This window comes from Rhipicephalus microplus, chromosome 4, assembly GCF_043290135.1.
Source record: "Rhipicephalus microplus isolate Deutch F79 chromosome 4, USDA_Rmic, whole genome shotgun sequence".
Classification (NCBI taxonomy): Eukaryota; Metazoa; Arthropoda; class Arachnida; order Ixodida; family Ixodidae; genus Rhipicephalus; species Rhipicephalus microplus.
The window spans coordinates 87670786-87687044 of record NC_134703.1 but is presented as its reverse complement, the minus strand read 5'-3'; the positions used below and the strand labels follow the sequence as shown (position 1 = coordinate 87687044).

The 16259-nt window shown below is 45.3% G+C and overlaps 1 protein-coding gene across 1 annotated transcript in view; it reads right to left on the bottom strand.

The window, feature by feature from the left end:
- Window positions 1–14135, bottom strand: part of LOC119172780 (beta-mannosidase-like) — a 35278-nt gene extending 21143 nt beyond the window's left edge. The window contains exons 1-6 of the mRNA XM_075891904.1: window positions 13839–14135; window positions 11389–11535; window positions 10784–10932; window positions 9031–9236; window positions 6482–6552; window positions 4433–4623 (exon numbers count right to left, since the gene is read on the bottom strand). Coding sequence (XP_075748019.1) covers window positions 4433–4623; window positions 6482–6552; window positions 9031–9236; window positions 10784–10932; window positions 11389–11535; window positions 13839–13992 — 918 coding nt within the window. The 5' untranslated portion in view covers window positions 13993–14135. The remainder of the gene's footprint in view (window positions 1–4432; window positions 4624–6481; window positions 6553–9030; window positions 9237–10783; window positions 10933–11388; window positions 11536–13838) is intronic.
- Window positions 14136–16259: the final 2124 nt, after the last annotated feature.

The window sequence follows — 16259 nt, the reverse complement described above, 5'->3', positions numbered from 1 at the left end:
GTAGAGGGGTAGTAGAGTGAGGAAGGGGGGAGGGCAGAGCAATAAAATCTGGGCTACTTGATCTGTCACTGGAATGCGGCATGCTTCCGGAGAGCAGGTCAGAAAGTGACGAGTTAGGCGAAATATACCACGTGACCAAAACATGCGAAGCCCCGATATTCTCTGCGGGGCAGCAGCGAAATTGGCGCGGAATTCGTCACTGGCCTGTTCGACATTATCCCAATTCACAGGTACATAGGTAGTGCATCTGTGCCGCGACGCATCCACCAAACGTTGCTGCGTACACTCCATAGCCCTCATCGTCGCTACCGTTATAGTGAACGGGGAGAGATGTAGTGGCATGACCGGTGGGGCGCGCTCGGTTTCCCGGCGTCTATTTACGCTCCCGACGGCCGCTAGGGCAGGTGGGAGCGCTGCTGCTCCTTTTCATACGTTCAAGCAAGATTAGAAATTAGGCAACGTGGAATAGGTAGGCTTGCTTTAGGAGCTCACGGGAATACACCAAATCAGGGAGTACAAGGTGATATGGGATGGACATCATTTGAGGGCAGGGAAGCTAGCAGCAAGATAAAATTTGAGAAGCGATTGAGAGAAATGGGGGAGGAGCGTTGGGCTAGGAAGGTTTTTAGCTACTTGTACATGAAGAATGTCGATACAAAATGGAGGAAGCGAACCAGGAAATTTACTGGTAAATACTTAGAAAACAGCAGGTGGCCAAACCAAAAAGAACTATCGGTTAAGAAGAAAGTGAAGGAAACGGAGACTGACATGTGAAGAATGGGCATGATTAAGAAGTCCGCACTAGAGATCTATCGAACCTTTAAGCAGAAAATTGCCAAGGAAAGGATCTATGATAATACTCGGGGTAGTTCTCTACTGTTTGAGGCCAGGACGGGAGTACTGCAAACCAAGACATATCGGGCCAAATACGAAGGGGTAGACACAGTATGCAGTGCGTGTGGAGAGGAAGAAGAAACTGCCGAACACTTGATAATGTTCTGTAAAGGGCTTCACCCTATAGTTCAGGATGATGGCGCTGAGTTTTTCAAAGCACTGGGGTTTAGGGACCGGGAGGGCAAAATAGACTTTAAGCGGGTAGACTTAACTAGAAGGAGGTTATCTGACTGGTGGCTAAAGTCAAGGCATGAGTGAAAATTAAACCCTTCACTGCAAAGTACGAATCCTTAAACTCACTTTTTAAAGAAAAAAAATCTAGTTTTTGGTTCATTAAGTATTACGGCTTGGTGGCGCTAGCCACCGCCCGATCTAAAGGGTACAGCCATATCCATCCATCCATACGGGAAACCTTCATGTGTGGGCCGCCTGAGCAGAGGTGGCACGCACATGCAAGCGCAAACAACTGAATTTTATTTCGAAGGAACATGCAGGTAAAAATATGCAGGATTGCCCATGCGCACCAGATATCGTGTATCGCATATGTGCATCACATATCTGCATTATATATCGCACCGCTTAAAAAAAAAAAAAAAACTTGGCAAGAAATCAGAAAGTATGTTTGTTTTCTTTTTTTTTTTTGCTCCAAATAAGCGGTAGAAGGTATGCAAGCGAACTTGGCGTGTGAATAAGGACGAAGACCGCAATAATAAGAATAGCAACCCAATCACAGAGTGTGCTAAACACGCGGTATGTGACCTTTCCCTTCCCTGTGGAGTGGCATACGTGAGACAAACGGGAAGAAGTCTCAACGTTCATCTGCCAAAGCATCGTCAAAAACAGAAAAAGGTAAAGATAGTCTTTTGGAACAATATTGTTCCGAGTGTGGCTGCACTCATATCTTTGGTGGCACTACTGTAATCGCTAAAACGTCATGTGGGGAAAAAAAAAGATTTGTTACTGAAGCAGCGGCAATTGAAGAAAAAAGGCGATTAGCAAGCCTTCTATAACATTATCCACAAAGGAGTTATCATTCTCGCGGTGAGCGAACTCACTTGCACGCTTTTCTCAACTTTGAGTAATTGATTACGTGTTACTATGTTCAAAAGACGCTTTTGACAGCATTCACTCACGCTTGTGCCATTCTTTATATTAATACATGTTCCTTTGAAATAAAGCTTATTTAGTCAGCGCCTCTATTCGTGTGTCCCTTCGTCGCCCGTGTCTCATGCGCTGTGAGCTATGACGGATTATTACGCGCACATGAAGGCTCCCTAGTGTGTGTGGTGGTGGTATGGTGTGAATGGCTGCGCTCAACGTGTTCTCTGGTCCAGCGCGCTATTGTAACGTTGGCTGGGTTTGTGTGTCGTCAGTGTTGGGAGCACACGTAGTGCTTTAGTGCCTTCTCGCGTGGATCGTCAGCGCCGCGTGCAAGCCGCGGCATCATGAAGAGGCGGACAGAATCGCACCAGCGCTTCGCTGCGGGTTGCCGCGCGGGCTACCCGAATGCGCCAAAAACGTCGCTGTGCGCCGCATCGAAAGACGCCGACCTCCGAAAGAAATGGGAGAGGAACCTTCACAGGAAAGACAAAGCGTTCAGCATTTCTTCGGCAGTGTGCGAGCACCACTTTGAACCGCATTACGTTGTGCTGGACTAAGTTCCCGCCATAAACGGCAACGAAGCGCGGAACTTCGTTGCCGTTCACGACGTGAGCAGATCATATCCACGTCGCTAAAAGGGCGCAGGTGCAAGTTTCGCAAAACCCGGTCTCTCAAAAAGCCATTTTACGTAACCCAAAGTTTGGGTGCTACTTATTTACCAGCACATTCACTACCAGAAATGTGCAAATAATGAGTAACTGCATATTTAAGATTTGTGTGTGTAGATAGCCGCACTGATATCACAATATCTATTATTGCGTGACGAATATCCGCGGCTGCCGTAGGCTGGCGCGCCATGGTAGCAAGAAAAGTTGCAGTAGCTCCATCTGGTGGCATTCTTATGAAAACGGGTCACTTGTGCGAAGCTGTTCGTGCCACTACATCTCTTCTAGTTCGCTGTACTAAACTCACTTTAGCTGTACTACCGTCAAACTGCACATTGTTGCTTCATTTGCCACTGCGCTCACTGGCTGAAAAAAAAAAGTGAAAACAGATTCGGAGAATGATTAAAAGCCACGTGAGTCGTCATACTGCGCCTACTTTACTATTCAGATAACGGCATTACAAACTGCTGCAGTCTGCTCTCGGGGCAGGAAAAGTGATCTCACTCTGCCTCGAGATGACATTGCTCTTATACCTGTTCGACCACTGAAACACAGCGGCTCTGAAGAAAGCACACTCAGCGTGCTTTTGAGTGCTCCTGTTCTCTCGATAGAATTCGTCATATAAGAAGGCTGATGAGGACGAACTTGATGTATGTCGACAGAATCTCACTCAAAGCCCGTACTACTGTATTGAACACTGGTTCCACACGTAAAAGGGGTGCAAGCTGGTCTTTTCGTTTTACCTCATTAATCGTCGCTTAATCATTCGCAGTTATTTATCGCTAAGCTTGATTGCAGCCTGTGCTTTAGAGGTGCTCTTGTTCAAAATTGTATGTTTTCTCGTCTTCACTGCGAAAACAGAATCTCGCGTGACGTTTCTAGAAAAGAGAGGACAGCTTTTCTAGCGTCTGGAGAGAATGCATGCTGTGGACCCTGCAAAGTGTTCATTGCAAAGCACGCAGCTGGTGTACGGCTGGAACGTACCACATTTACTCGAATGTAAAGCAGCCTCTTTTTCCAAATTTTTCGACCTAAAGTCGGCCCTCGAGTTACAATCGAATACCAAAATTCACCAAAATTATTTTTCTTCCTGCACGCAATTAAATCTCACCCCTGGCTTTACGATAGTGGTCGCGTTACAATCGAGTAAAGACGCTAATTTACAGGTAACCAAGCTTCAGCAGATAACCTTGGCTCCGCTATCTCTCCCTCTTCCTGCGCTTACCTATGTGCCTACCTTAGCGAACTATAGTCGGATAGAACTTCAGAAGTCTGCCGCAGTTCCTGTTCAGAGGCGGATGAATACGGGCTCGAACCGATGGGCGCACCCTCTCGACTGTCGTCACGTGCCGCACGGCCACTAACTCCGTTATGGGCGGGACTTAGTCGCGGAGGAATATGGCGTTCGCACTTCTGGCGCCTGGGCGGGGCTTCTCCAGACCTCATAAGTTGTATCGGACTATAAATGAAAGACTATATATTGAGGGTAACTAACTGGATTCCCAAAGAAGGCAAGCGGGTAAAGGGAGACAGAAGGTTAGGTGGGCAGATGAGATTAAGAAGTTTGCGGGTATAAATTGGCAGCAGCAAGCACAGGACCGGGTTAACTGGTGGAACATGGGAGATGCCTTTGTCCTGCAGTGGACGTAGTCAGGCTGATGATGATGATGATGATGATGACGACGACGATAATGATGATGATGCTATATGAAAGAATAAACAAAAATAGCGATGCACCACTTGCACTCCTGTCAGTGCATCGTGCGACATACCAGGGGAACAGTGAGGTCAAATGATAGGTTCCTTTCGGTGTTCGCTGTGGTTTCAAAATGGATGTCATTGTAGTCGCCCAGCACGTGTCCGTCCAGATGAAAGACGAGCGTCCCGTTTCTTGCCTCGTGCGAGGCCATCTCCGTGTAGATGGTGACGCCGAGAGACCACTGGTCGGTCCCGTTTTCCAGCACTGCATCAAAAAAATACATACAGCCCGAAATTGTTTGGGTTTCACCTGCCAAAAACTCGATATAATAATGAGAGCTGTCGTAGAGGACAGCTTCGAAAATTCCGACCACCCGGAGTCTTTATTTTTCGTTTTAACTTGCACCTGAATATAATCAAACGGGCCTCTATCATGTTGTCTCCACCAAAATATGGCCGCCGCGCCTGGGATTCCATCCCGCGTCCGTCAAGTCAGCCGTCAAGCCCCATAACCACTAGCCCATCACTTGGTATATTGCATAAAAAAATATAAGTTCATTACAGTTTACAAAATGCGCAGCTGCGCACTGAACAAGATTACTTCTGCTGAAAATGTTGTTACATCAGTAACCTTGACAAATGGTATTATTATTTGTCCGTTTAGTTATTCAGTTATTTTATTTCGTTATTTACTTATATAATTTATTTATATGTGGGGTTTAACGTCCCAAACCACCATGTGATTATGAGAGACGCCGTAGTGGAGGGCTCCGAAAATGTTGACCACCTAGGGTTCTTCAACGTGCACCCAAATCTGAGCACACGGGCCTACAACATTTCCGCCGACATCGGAAATGCAGCCGCCGCAGCCGGGACTCAATCCCGCGGGACCTGCTATTACTTATTTAGCTAGTCAGTTGGTTAGTTAGTTGGTTAATTGATTAGTTAGAGTTAGTTGGTTATTTAGTTGTTATTTAGTTAGTTCATTGATAGTTAGTTAGTTAGTTTGTTAGTTAGTTATTGGTTAGTTAGTTAGTTATTTAGTTAGTTGGTTAGTTGGTTAGTTAGTTAGTTAGTCGATTAGTTAGTTAGTTAGTTAGTTAGTTAGTTAGTTAGTTAGTTAGTTAGTTAGTTAGTTAGTTAGTTAGTTAGTTAGTTAGTTAGTTAGTTAGTTAGTTAGTTAGTTAGTTAGTTAGTTAGTTAGTTGCGTACGACTGTTCATGGATCTTCCGGAGTCAACCATGTCCAAATTTATTTCTTTGGTATCGATGTGCGTCTTTGAAACACTCACAAATACGCTAATATAAAATCTGTTCAGCAATAATTAACTTAAGAAACGATGGCATATGGCTGCACACATTCGGCGTCATGACCCGGCGTTGTGTAAGTATAGCGTATTCTTTGGCCCGTATTCACGAGCCAATCTTGGCCTTACCACCCGTTTTACTCGACTTCCTGTACTCTGAATGCGGTATAAGGGCACGAAAATGATAACTGGGTAAAAGCTAACATTGAGATTGTTTCATGAATACTAGCCAACTTTGTACATCAAGCACAATAAAGTCGCAATACCAGTAAAGAAAACTCGAGGTAACGATGAGGTTGCTTTTTGAATTCGGGTCTTTGTGTTCTGAGTTGAAATTTAAAATGTCCTCGGCTTGCATGCAAGGCACGATCGACCAGATGAAATAATAACGGTACACGAACCTTGGTCCGCCGATGGCAGCGACTATCTATCGGCGGAAAGACGCAACTCACAGCCAGCAAATGCACCCTGAGCCGTCCTTATATAACAGTTGGTTACAACACCAGCGTCCCCCGCATGTCACGTTTTTTCGCCCGCGCAACACTTGGTATGGGTATCCAACTTCAGTTGCTGGCGTGTCATAGATGCGTTCACTGTTTAGAAAATTCAGATCTCAAGCGAAGTGCCAGTTGTATGTGTCTTGAATTTCCGTTATTCTATTGATGGGTATTGGCTTCCGCCAGCGGTTCGACACACCCTTAGCATTGTTACAGCGGCCGTGGTTGTTACTTCATCAGCATAGTCGTTCGCGTCCCACGCGTGTCCTTGCCTGAAAAGCATATATCTTACACCATGGCCACGCCACAGCTACACTCACCTTCCACTCTAGGGACAACTGTCATGTCGCGGATGAGTACTTCATTGTAAGGTTCGAGGTGGATCGGTTTCCTGCGTAGATCAAGAAGTACACTTTAACAGCTTTGCCAGTCAGCTGTACCCAACGACAACACTAAGTTTTTGGAAGCTGGTCGCAACTTGCTGACAAAACGTACAAATGCGCACAAACAAAAAATAAAATAAAGAAAAGCAGGCTGAGCCAGTTATAAACCATCAAAACAGAAACTAGAAACAATTCATTTGTCTTAACGCACGTTATTTTCCAGAAAGCTTACATTCTGGAATTGTCAAAAAAGGCAAACCTTTTGGCCATTATAGGGACATGCTATATAGTACAGAAGCGGCATGCTCTGCACTATTTTCGATGATGCGTAAGTTTATTAGGATCGGGACAAAAATATCAGTACATGGGTAAGTGTTTCCATTCCGCCTCCAGACAAAGACAGTGCCATGCATGGCGAGCTATCAGAGCACGAATTCACGAAGACTTCAGTTCGTAAAATCAATCTGCCGTTGGCCGGCTCTTTCCGCTAACGAGATGTGAGACGTCGAGATTGGTCATAATTTTCTTCTGTGATGAAGGTCAGCTTAAAATGCCTTTGCTAATACGGAGCTTGATTCACATCATCCCGCTCAGCCCTTGAACATTATTATAGCTATAGCGTTAAAACTTGGAGCATACACAAATAAACGCATCATGGTCGATGGCTTTTGAGGATAATAAAGCCTGTCTATGCACAACCATAGTCATACATACGGCGGTGGCATAACAGTCAAAAAGGATCAAAAACCTCCTTCACGGTGACCTCAATTTAGGAGCATAGTACAACAGTGGCCATAAATGTCTCAAGGTGTATTTTGTCAGCGAGGCTGAAGCGCATACTATTTTATTACTGAAGTAGGTGCACTCTATGCTACTCAATTAGGTGGTCTCTTCGCTCAGGGCCAATGCCGCGCTATGCACAACAGCGCAACGGATATAATGAACGGAGCCGTCCATAACGGAAAGCCACGCGCCATTCAGCTCTTTGTATGACACTGACCACACTCTTCGTGTTATAAATGTAACGTGACGCCCATATAGGTTCACTCCTTGGAACTCCCTGTTTGAGATATCGCACCTCGCCCATTTAGTTATGAGGTGAGAGTTCTGTACAATGAATAATAGGGATCAAAGTTCTTGTTGACGAAAACGCTCTTACGCCTAGCAAAACATTATGAGAACAAAGCTCTCCAACGGCCGAATTCATTATTAGCAAATGCCGCTGAACAACCAGACGAAAAATTCTCACGAACAAAAAAAAAATCTTGTGCACTTAGTGCCAGACTATTTTGGTTAGTGCGCAGTCAAAGTAAAACGTTTATTGACACCATATAAAAATAAAACTGCTGAATATTTCCAGTGCTTCAGCAGGCAGCCTCAGACTTAGATTTCCAGCCTGTTCTAAAGCTCTCCAACGTTTTAATCACGCAAAACTAATTAGCCTGATACATTACATTGCTAACGACACGTACTGCGGCAGTTGCAAATGCAGTAACAAATTGCTCGCATATTCAAAGTTTTTGCGGACCTAGTGTTCTCTAAACTTCTGATGCCGACTGTACATATACACTCTTGATCTTTTTTTTGTATTTTTTTGTTTTCGTAGCTTTTTTCTCATTGGAAGCGAGACGCGCATACAGAAATCTGAAATTTCAGAAATTTCGTTCCTTCTGTTACGAGTTTTAAAGAAGTATATCGCGTGCTTGACCCATATAGTAGTGTCCCTATGAGCACCCATACTTACGCTGGGAAATGTACGCCGAGCCATCTGTATAGAGCTAAACGCTCTTGACCCATTGATCATAATCGAGAATCGGCGACTGTTTTCATTGCTATTTTCATTTGGGTGCTCTTGCTCCCAAAAAGGTAAATTTTTGCCCAGTGGTTACGACAGCTCTGCAATTGCTAGTTAAACTAGACCGTGACCATACAACGACTGCATTGTCCTTGCTTATTTGTGCAAAAGCTACACGAATCCACAAGTACCAATGTCAGTATTTATTTGCCCTTTATTGCTCATTCAGAGGTTGGAAGTACGCTGTAAAAGGTGGCGGATACAATGAAAATGACGAGCCGTATTCTTGGATACGAGTGTGAGTGCGTGCGTGCACGGGCGTGTGTGCTGCATATGCAAATAACAACAGGGGAATATTTAGTATGCAACACAGGTAATATTAGGTCGGCGCGCAAGAGTAAATCCTAGGCAGGTGACTGAAGTGGCTTATCAAGCTAAATAGGGTTTTGGTTAGAGACTGTTTTCGTGTGCGAAGAATCGGTCATGCACCATATCTTCCATAAGTGATTATTTATACAAATAATACACACCATGACAGAGCGTGAAAAAGCGTGAAGACTGCTGATGAACCTACATCTCAGTGACGCAGAAAGAACCTAGCCATACCTTAAGGCACTGTTGTCACGTGTTTTTATCATTAGATGCCGACTTAGAATCACGACTTATCGTATCAATACACGCATGCACTTACCAGATACCCTGCGACGGAAATGCCGGTCCCAGCTCCGAGCCGAATCCGCTCTGAACGCGCCGGATGTGGTTGCCATGGCAGAAGCCCTTGTGGTGCGACGGCGGGCACAGCGGATACACAGGGTAGAAGCTAGCCTGAAGCTTGTGTTGGCGTAGCGCATAGTTCACTGCGGACTCACACTGCACCGTTATCTTGTTTTCTTTCTCCTGCACGCGCGCAATGGGCACGTGGTTAGGCAACCGGCATCCTGTCCGAAGTTGTAGACACAAAAGCCAGTCTGACCGAGCCGCCCCAAGCTATCAAAGGCGAGAAGGGAAAATTACCAAGGTAAGCGCGAAGTGCGCTTGCTCTTACTTGCACAGGTCCATATGAAAAGGTTACGCAGGTAATCGATTGGTTTAACTACTTGATGAGTTTATTAGTTAGTACTTACTCTCTGACGTTAACGTTGAGAGTGTGGACGTTATCTATTGCACAAGTGGTCACGTAGCGCGAGAACTTGGTACACGGAACGAGAAGGGACGAATATACGATGGCTAACAACACTAAAGCTGTCAGCGCTCCTTTTCGTCCATTATTTTGTCCTGCGTCAAAATTTTGCGCAACGGGATCAGTTATGCGTTTAGCTTGCCTTATTTAGCATGCGTTATGCATTTAGCGTCCGTGCTAACATTGAAAGCTTGATACTATAAAAGTTTAATGCCATCTAAAAATATGCTGCCATGTGTTTCATTGCATTGGTCTGCCCTGATGGGGCTCTTGTTTGAACTCTATATACTAACTCAGAGAAACGGGTGTTTTTGCCAAAGCCCGAATATTGTAGTCGCGTTTTTTCTAAGAGGCCTGTGGGCTGCAGGTGATACCTGATGTGGTAATACTGGTAACGTAGGTCACCTGTCCAGGTTACGCAGGTTCTGCGAGGCCTGCGTGCTGCCTGCGTTGTTTCCTACCCTGGACTCTCGAGTCAGTTTCTGAAGTGACGTCACAGCCAGCAGTATCTAGTTTCTTTTAAGTGTGAATACACTTTATAAGCGACCCCAAACCATCCGCCGCCGTCGGCGGCGTCCGCAGTCTTCTCTCTATCTTTAAAAGAAAGAGGACTTGGTGGGCCGCAGCGCGATGCTCTACCGAATTAGCCACGGACGCGACGCTGATATCGGTGTCAGTAACGCGCCTTATACCCCCTCCCTCTTCGCTCGCTCCTCCGCTCTCCTCGCTCGCTGCAGCTGCGCGCGCACCCCTCTCTCTCGCGCGCCCGCCTTCTCTCTGTCTCCCGTCGAGAGCGGGTCGTGAGGGGGAGTAAAGTTAAAATCCGTTGGCATTCGCCAGTGAGTTAACGTAAACTCCCCGTGTGATCAAATTGCGATTCCCAGGAACCATTACACCATAAAGACACCTTAGTGTGATTAATAAATATAATAGTGCGAATTAATAAATACCCCTCATAGCATCACCCCGTGTATTCGCACTTAACCATGTTCACCCTCGGGAAATGCTTAGGAGTTTTTTTTTCAGTTTAATACAATCAAAATACAAAGTTTACAGGTAAAATTAAGCAGAAGAGTAGGCAACTCTTGATGAAAATGCGATATGGCCGTCATAATCGCACGGCTCTTCATCATCGTTAAAATCCAGACGACACGTAATTTTCTACAGCTCTCGTTTTGTCAACTATGTTGACTCAACATGCAAGATTGCTACAACTGGATGGTATGAGATAAAGAGATGTGCACCCTCCGCGAGCACTACGAACCTTTAGCACATTCTTGGCATCGGCCACATACCGCACGAACATGTTGGTGGAAGAGATGAGAAGGGCGCCGTTGACTCTGACGTCACAGACCGTGTCCAGCCCATGCGCCACTAGGTTTATCCTCTTGAACTTCAGCACGTCTGATGGTGCTGCAATCCAGTTAAAAAAATACCCGTAGTTCAAGCCGTAAGTGGCCTAAACATGTCATAGTTGTGGAATGTGACAAAGTATTAGAATATTTATGTCTACTGGACATTAATATCAGCACTCAGAAACAAGTATGATTCAGCAGGCGAATCATGTGAGAATTATGCAGCAAGACCAATATGCTAAAAGAACATAACAATAAGAAGCGTCAAATGAATACATGCAATGCTACGTTATGCTTGTAACCTAACAATAAGAATGTGAATTTTCTACTCTGTTAAAGGGTTAAAAAGCCTTCTGGACATGTGCTCACGACACTCACTTTGTGTAAAATAAGCAACTACGACAACCATTATAATAACAACTTCAATATACATCTTACGATAGAATGTTGTTACTCCTATAAGTACAAGCCACGGCTGCAGGTACAAAGCGATGTAGGCAAGTTCTGCACTAACCGTCAAACGTTCTGGAGAAGGTCCAGTTGTCCATGGCCACCCAAGCATACTTCTCGTCGTTGAAACCGTGATACGGATGCTGGGTGACATTGTTACGGTGCAGAATCATGTAGATTCCACCGGGAATGTCACCGGTCACAGAGATTGCTGCAAGAAGTTTCGCACAATCTTATCACTTCTGGCAACTTGTTTCGAAGTCATATATTGCTTAAAGGTAGTGAAGGAAGATAGTGAAGGATAGAATAAATGAAGTAAAGATAGTGAAGCAAAGAACATATTAGCTGGTTCTTATATGACACGTTGTGGCGTACCAGTTAGGTCGACTGGTTTGAAATAGTACGTCCAGTCCTTCCACTGATGAAGTGTTGTTCATTAAGGGATGAACAAGTGAGGGGGGGGGCGCCTTCTTTGCGCGCAAGCTCGCAAGTTTAATTTGGGACCACGTGTCTGCCCACTCTGCTCATAATTGTGTTTGACACAAAATTCGCTAGGGAGGGCAACGAAGAGAATGGCCGCCTTTTTCAGCTCATAAGATTTCCATTCTGTAGCACTAACGTGGCTGAAGTCGCCGCTTCAGAATCACTTCACATGCTTTTTGTGACGCAACTACTTTTGGTTATGCACGCTCATTTATAAGTAGCAGATTAATATTAACGATATAAAGCTGAACATTTCGACAATGTCCTTCATCTGGTTGAGTTAATTAGGTCTTTCAAAAGTCCTTTTGAAAACTTTGAAAGACTGCTGACACAACTTCTAAGTAATGTCGGATTGTTCTTTTAAACAAAAACCACAGGTCTGAACCCTAAAGAATCTTGGACCGTTTCCCCGAAGGGTACCCTGATGGGATGCGAAACAGCAGCGTTGCACACGGAGGGAATCACGGGTTCAATGATGCTAACGCAGTTGCTGCGGTGAGCGCTGAAAGATTCGTTTGAAGCAATGGCGGGCGGAGGTCTTGTAGGTGGCACGTACAGACATGTTTCAACGCGTGCGTTAGGCGCGCGTCAGGTTTATTGCTCGTGAACCGACGAGTCAGTGGTGTAGCGAGCGGCGGTCGCAGCAGGTGTTGCGGGCGAACTGAAGAGGCGGCAGCTGTGACATATGGTAGCGCAGACAAAGGACATGGACAATAGAAGGCATATTCAAGACAACGCAGCGTTGTGCTGTCTTGAATGTGCCTTTTCTTGTCCATGTCCTTTGTCTGCGCTACCATGTATTATCATGCTACCATACCAAGCCTAAATCACCACCCTCATCGGCAGTTGTGGGCGCCGTGGCGAGTGCGTGGCAGGCGAGGGAGGAAGTGACGTCAGCGCGCACTGCGAAGGGAGCATGAGTCAACGCACAGCATTGGCGTGATATCGCACAGCGCCATCAGCCGAGGCGCATGGTGCGTTCGTACGGAGGGACAGCGTTACACCGGCAATTCAAAGAGCTACTTCGCATCCCATAAAGTGTTGCGGTACCTGGGAATATATCGAATACATATTTCTTCCGTCTACCTAAAAAAACAAAAAACTCTCGGTTTCAGCACTGAAGGAGCCACTTATCAGTGACGTGTCATCGCAGAAAGACGCCATGGGTAGGCAGCAACTGTCAACGTACTAGCGGTAGGTCTCACATCTTGTTGTGGTGCACGTAAACAACGAAGAGAAAATTATTATTCGGTGGCCCCGACATGGTTTCTGATATTTAGGCTGCAGCAGGAAGCAGAGTTCGCAAATTCAGTGCAAGTGCGTCGACTTTTCGGGATAATGTGCATTGTGGTGGAGCTGGCTTGGTAATGTTCGGCGACGAAGAATTTTAAATCGAAGTAAAATATTTCGTATGCGTCTCCCAGCTCATGTGCATGGAGAGAGTTAATGCTGAATACTAGGAATGTGAAAGACGTTGTTTTATGGTGTCTCGAAATCGTCTAAATACATCTTTAAACGTTGAATTGTACCAGCTTGTAGCCGGAAAGGTGCACGGGACCATAAGCGTGCGTAATGACCATTAGTAATGCTCTCGCGTTGAAAAGATGAGAACGTCATTCCCGACATTGGCACTGCGCAGCACGAGCCACAAAATAGAAGACGAAAACCAAGGCTTTTCTAAGGTTTGTGTGCGAGGAAGAACACGTAGCCATATCTTTTATCGGTGCAATAATAATAATAATAATAATAATAATTCATGAGGTTTAACATCTGAACACAGTAATAATATAAGAGACGCCGTACATGAGGGCTCCAAAAATTTCGACCACTTGGGTTTCTTTAACATGCCCCTAAATTTAAGTGCACGGTCTTTGAGCATTTTCTCATCCATCTGAAATCCTGTCGCCGCGACTGGGATTCGATCCTGTGACCTGCGGTCAGCAGCCGGTATCGGCGCACTCTGTTCTACACATGTACAGCTTTTTAAGTATTCGACAAAGATGCCACTCGCAGCGATTTGCGTATACTCACATTTGTTGGCATTCGTGACCGTCCAGCGACCATTCAGGGATATTTCATGGTCCTTGTGTCCAGACTGGATGTAGAACACCAACACAGCTAGCACCACCCCGACACTTGCTAAAAGCGTCCTTGGCGCGGTGAGACCGGGGTTGTACGTGATCATGGTTGGCAGGCCAGCGCAGGCTCGGTCTGCACAGAACCTTGACTTCGGGTCGCCCAATCCGCTCTTTACGACGGCGATAGTTCTTCGGGCTGTCCTCCTGGTCCACACACGTTCGCCAGCGTTCCACGCTCCCCGCACTGGCGATGGCGATAGGGGCTCAATATATGACGTAAATTTTCTTCTTCTTTGCCCCGCTGGTGGTTAAAGAAGAAAAACGACGTGGCCTGTGGTAACGTGTAAATATTCTGCTTTGCAGGACCTTCATTTTTATTTTTTTTCTCGTGATTCAAAGCAAGTGCAACCAGCAGACTCGTATTTAAAGAACACTTTCTGAGCACTATAGTTTTGACGCATCACTTCGGTAAATAAACCATCCAGCTGAAACTGGGCAACAAGGAGCGCAACGGAAAGGCGGAGAAAAATAAGTCAACCAAAAATCTCTCACGAATATTGGTAGTGCTTACGAGCCACTCGCGCAGAAAAAAAAAATGAAGTGAATAAATCTAACTTTTAGGAAATAAGAAATACATATATGACGAATGACACGAGAATAGTGTCATGCAGCAGTGGTGATGGAGTAATACGAAGTGCCTATAAAGAACATGGAGCTTCATTTGACCCTCATTCCTCTTACCCCCGTATTCAAAAACGCTACTTGACTTGAACTTGACTTAAAACCGCCTTCAATGCTGTGCGTTCGCAACACGTCTGTGTTTTTGTGCTGCCTTGGCACTGCCTAAAGACAGAGCGTCTGACACGCGTTTGTGTTGCATTGAAGTCGGTGGCGAGTCAAGATCAAGTCAAGCACTGAATACGGGGGTTATATACGTATTTATGTCCACATTTACTTGGTTAAATCAGCCAAAATATTGCACATTGTTGTGTGGAAGGACTTTCCACACGAAGGTTCAGACAAAACAGACGCGTAGAATATATTTTATTTCACTTTTAACAGTGTAGCTGAATGCCCACTCTTACTATCTAGACCCCTCGCTTGCGCAGCAACACTGACGTTTCAGAATAGGAAAAGCAATGGCAGTTGTCGTGATGTCACACGAGATCTGTAGTGACGAGTGTGATTGCGTCCCTTTCAGAGAAACTGTGTGCATCCGTCAAGGACACTGCGTTGATATGATTGATTGATATGTGGGGTTTAACGTATCAAAACCACTATATGATTATAAGAGGCGCCGTAGTGGAGGGCTCCGGAAATTTTGACCACTGGGGTTCTTTAACGTGCACCCAAATCTGAGTACATGGGCCTACAACATTTCCGCCTCCATTGGAAATGCAGCCGCCGCAGCCGGGATTCGATCCCGCTACCGGGGACACTGGGTTCCACAGTTTCATACAGTAATACCTAGAGTGGCATCTAGCGCTAGTGTCTACGTGGGCTCCTTCAGCGGTGCTTGTACCCGCATGGGAATGATGAGCAGTACAGGCTTCGGATCTGCTTCGGATAAATAACGTTCTTGAGATTTTCGACGCTTCTTTTCCGAGTGTGAAACAAAGTAATATGAAGTTATATCAAATTGAAACTTGCTTCATTTTTTGTACACAAACTTTATTTCAAATGATTTTGTGACTAGGCGGTAGAAAGGAAACCTGGACAAATTTAACCACCAGGGTATGCATTGCTCTGCCATTGCGTTCCATATTTGGCATCAACATGTAATGAACTATTCTTTACGACATTTCAAAACAAACATTCTTGGTTTGCCCTCAAAAGTACGGAATATTTATTATTAAAATAAGAGCACAATGCTAAGTGAGGAACACTTAACGTTTCGTTTGCTGTGATGCCAGGTGGGTCTGTTCAAGTGGTCTGCCCCGAACGCACCTCTCGTTTTGTTGTAAAGTCGAGTCAGAAGAGCGTGGCGGTGTGTCTACTTCGCGTCGCCACCGTTTTCCAGTTGATTTCAACGAGCTTTGGCAATACGCACTAACAGCAAACGTGAAATCTATGTAATATCCTGCACTGCATGCGTGGCGGTGAGTGGACGAAGCTTCGCCTATACTGTCAAACACGACTTGCACAGCTCCAGCGTTGCAGTAAATTGAGAGGCCTAGCAGTTTTCAGCTTATTTGAACAACAAAGCCGGATTGTAACTGCTTTTTTTCTTTTCATTACTATAGCTATTAGTTATAAAGTGACAATCAATATTACTAATCAATCCTTTCTAGGAGACAACTATAGTTGAAATTATGACTTCTTGTTTCAAGATTTTCGTAGTGACAAAAACATGAGGGACACGAAATGAGTGTAA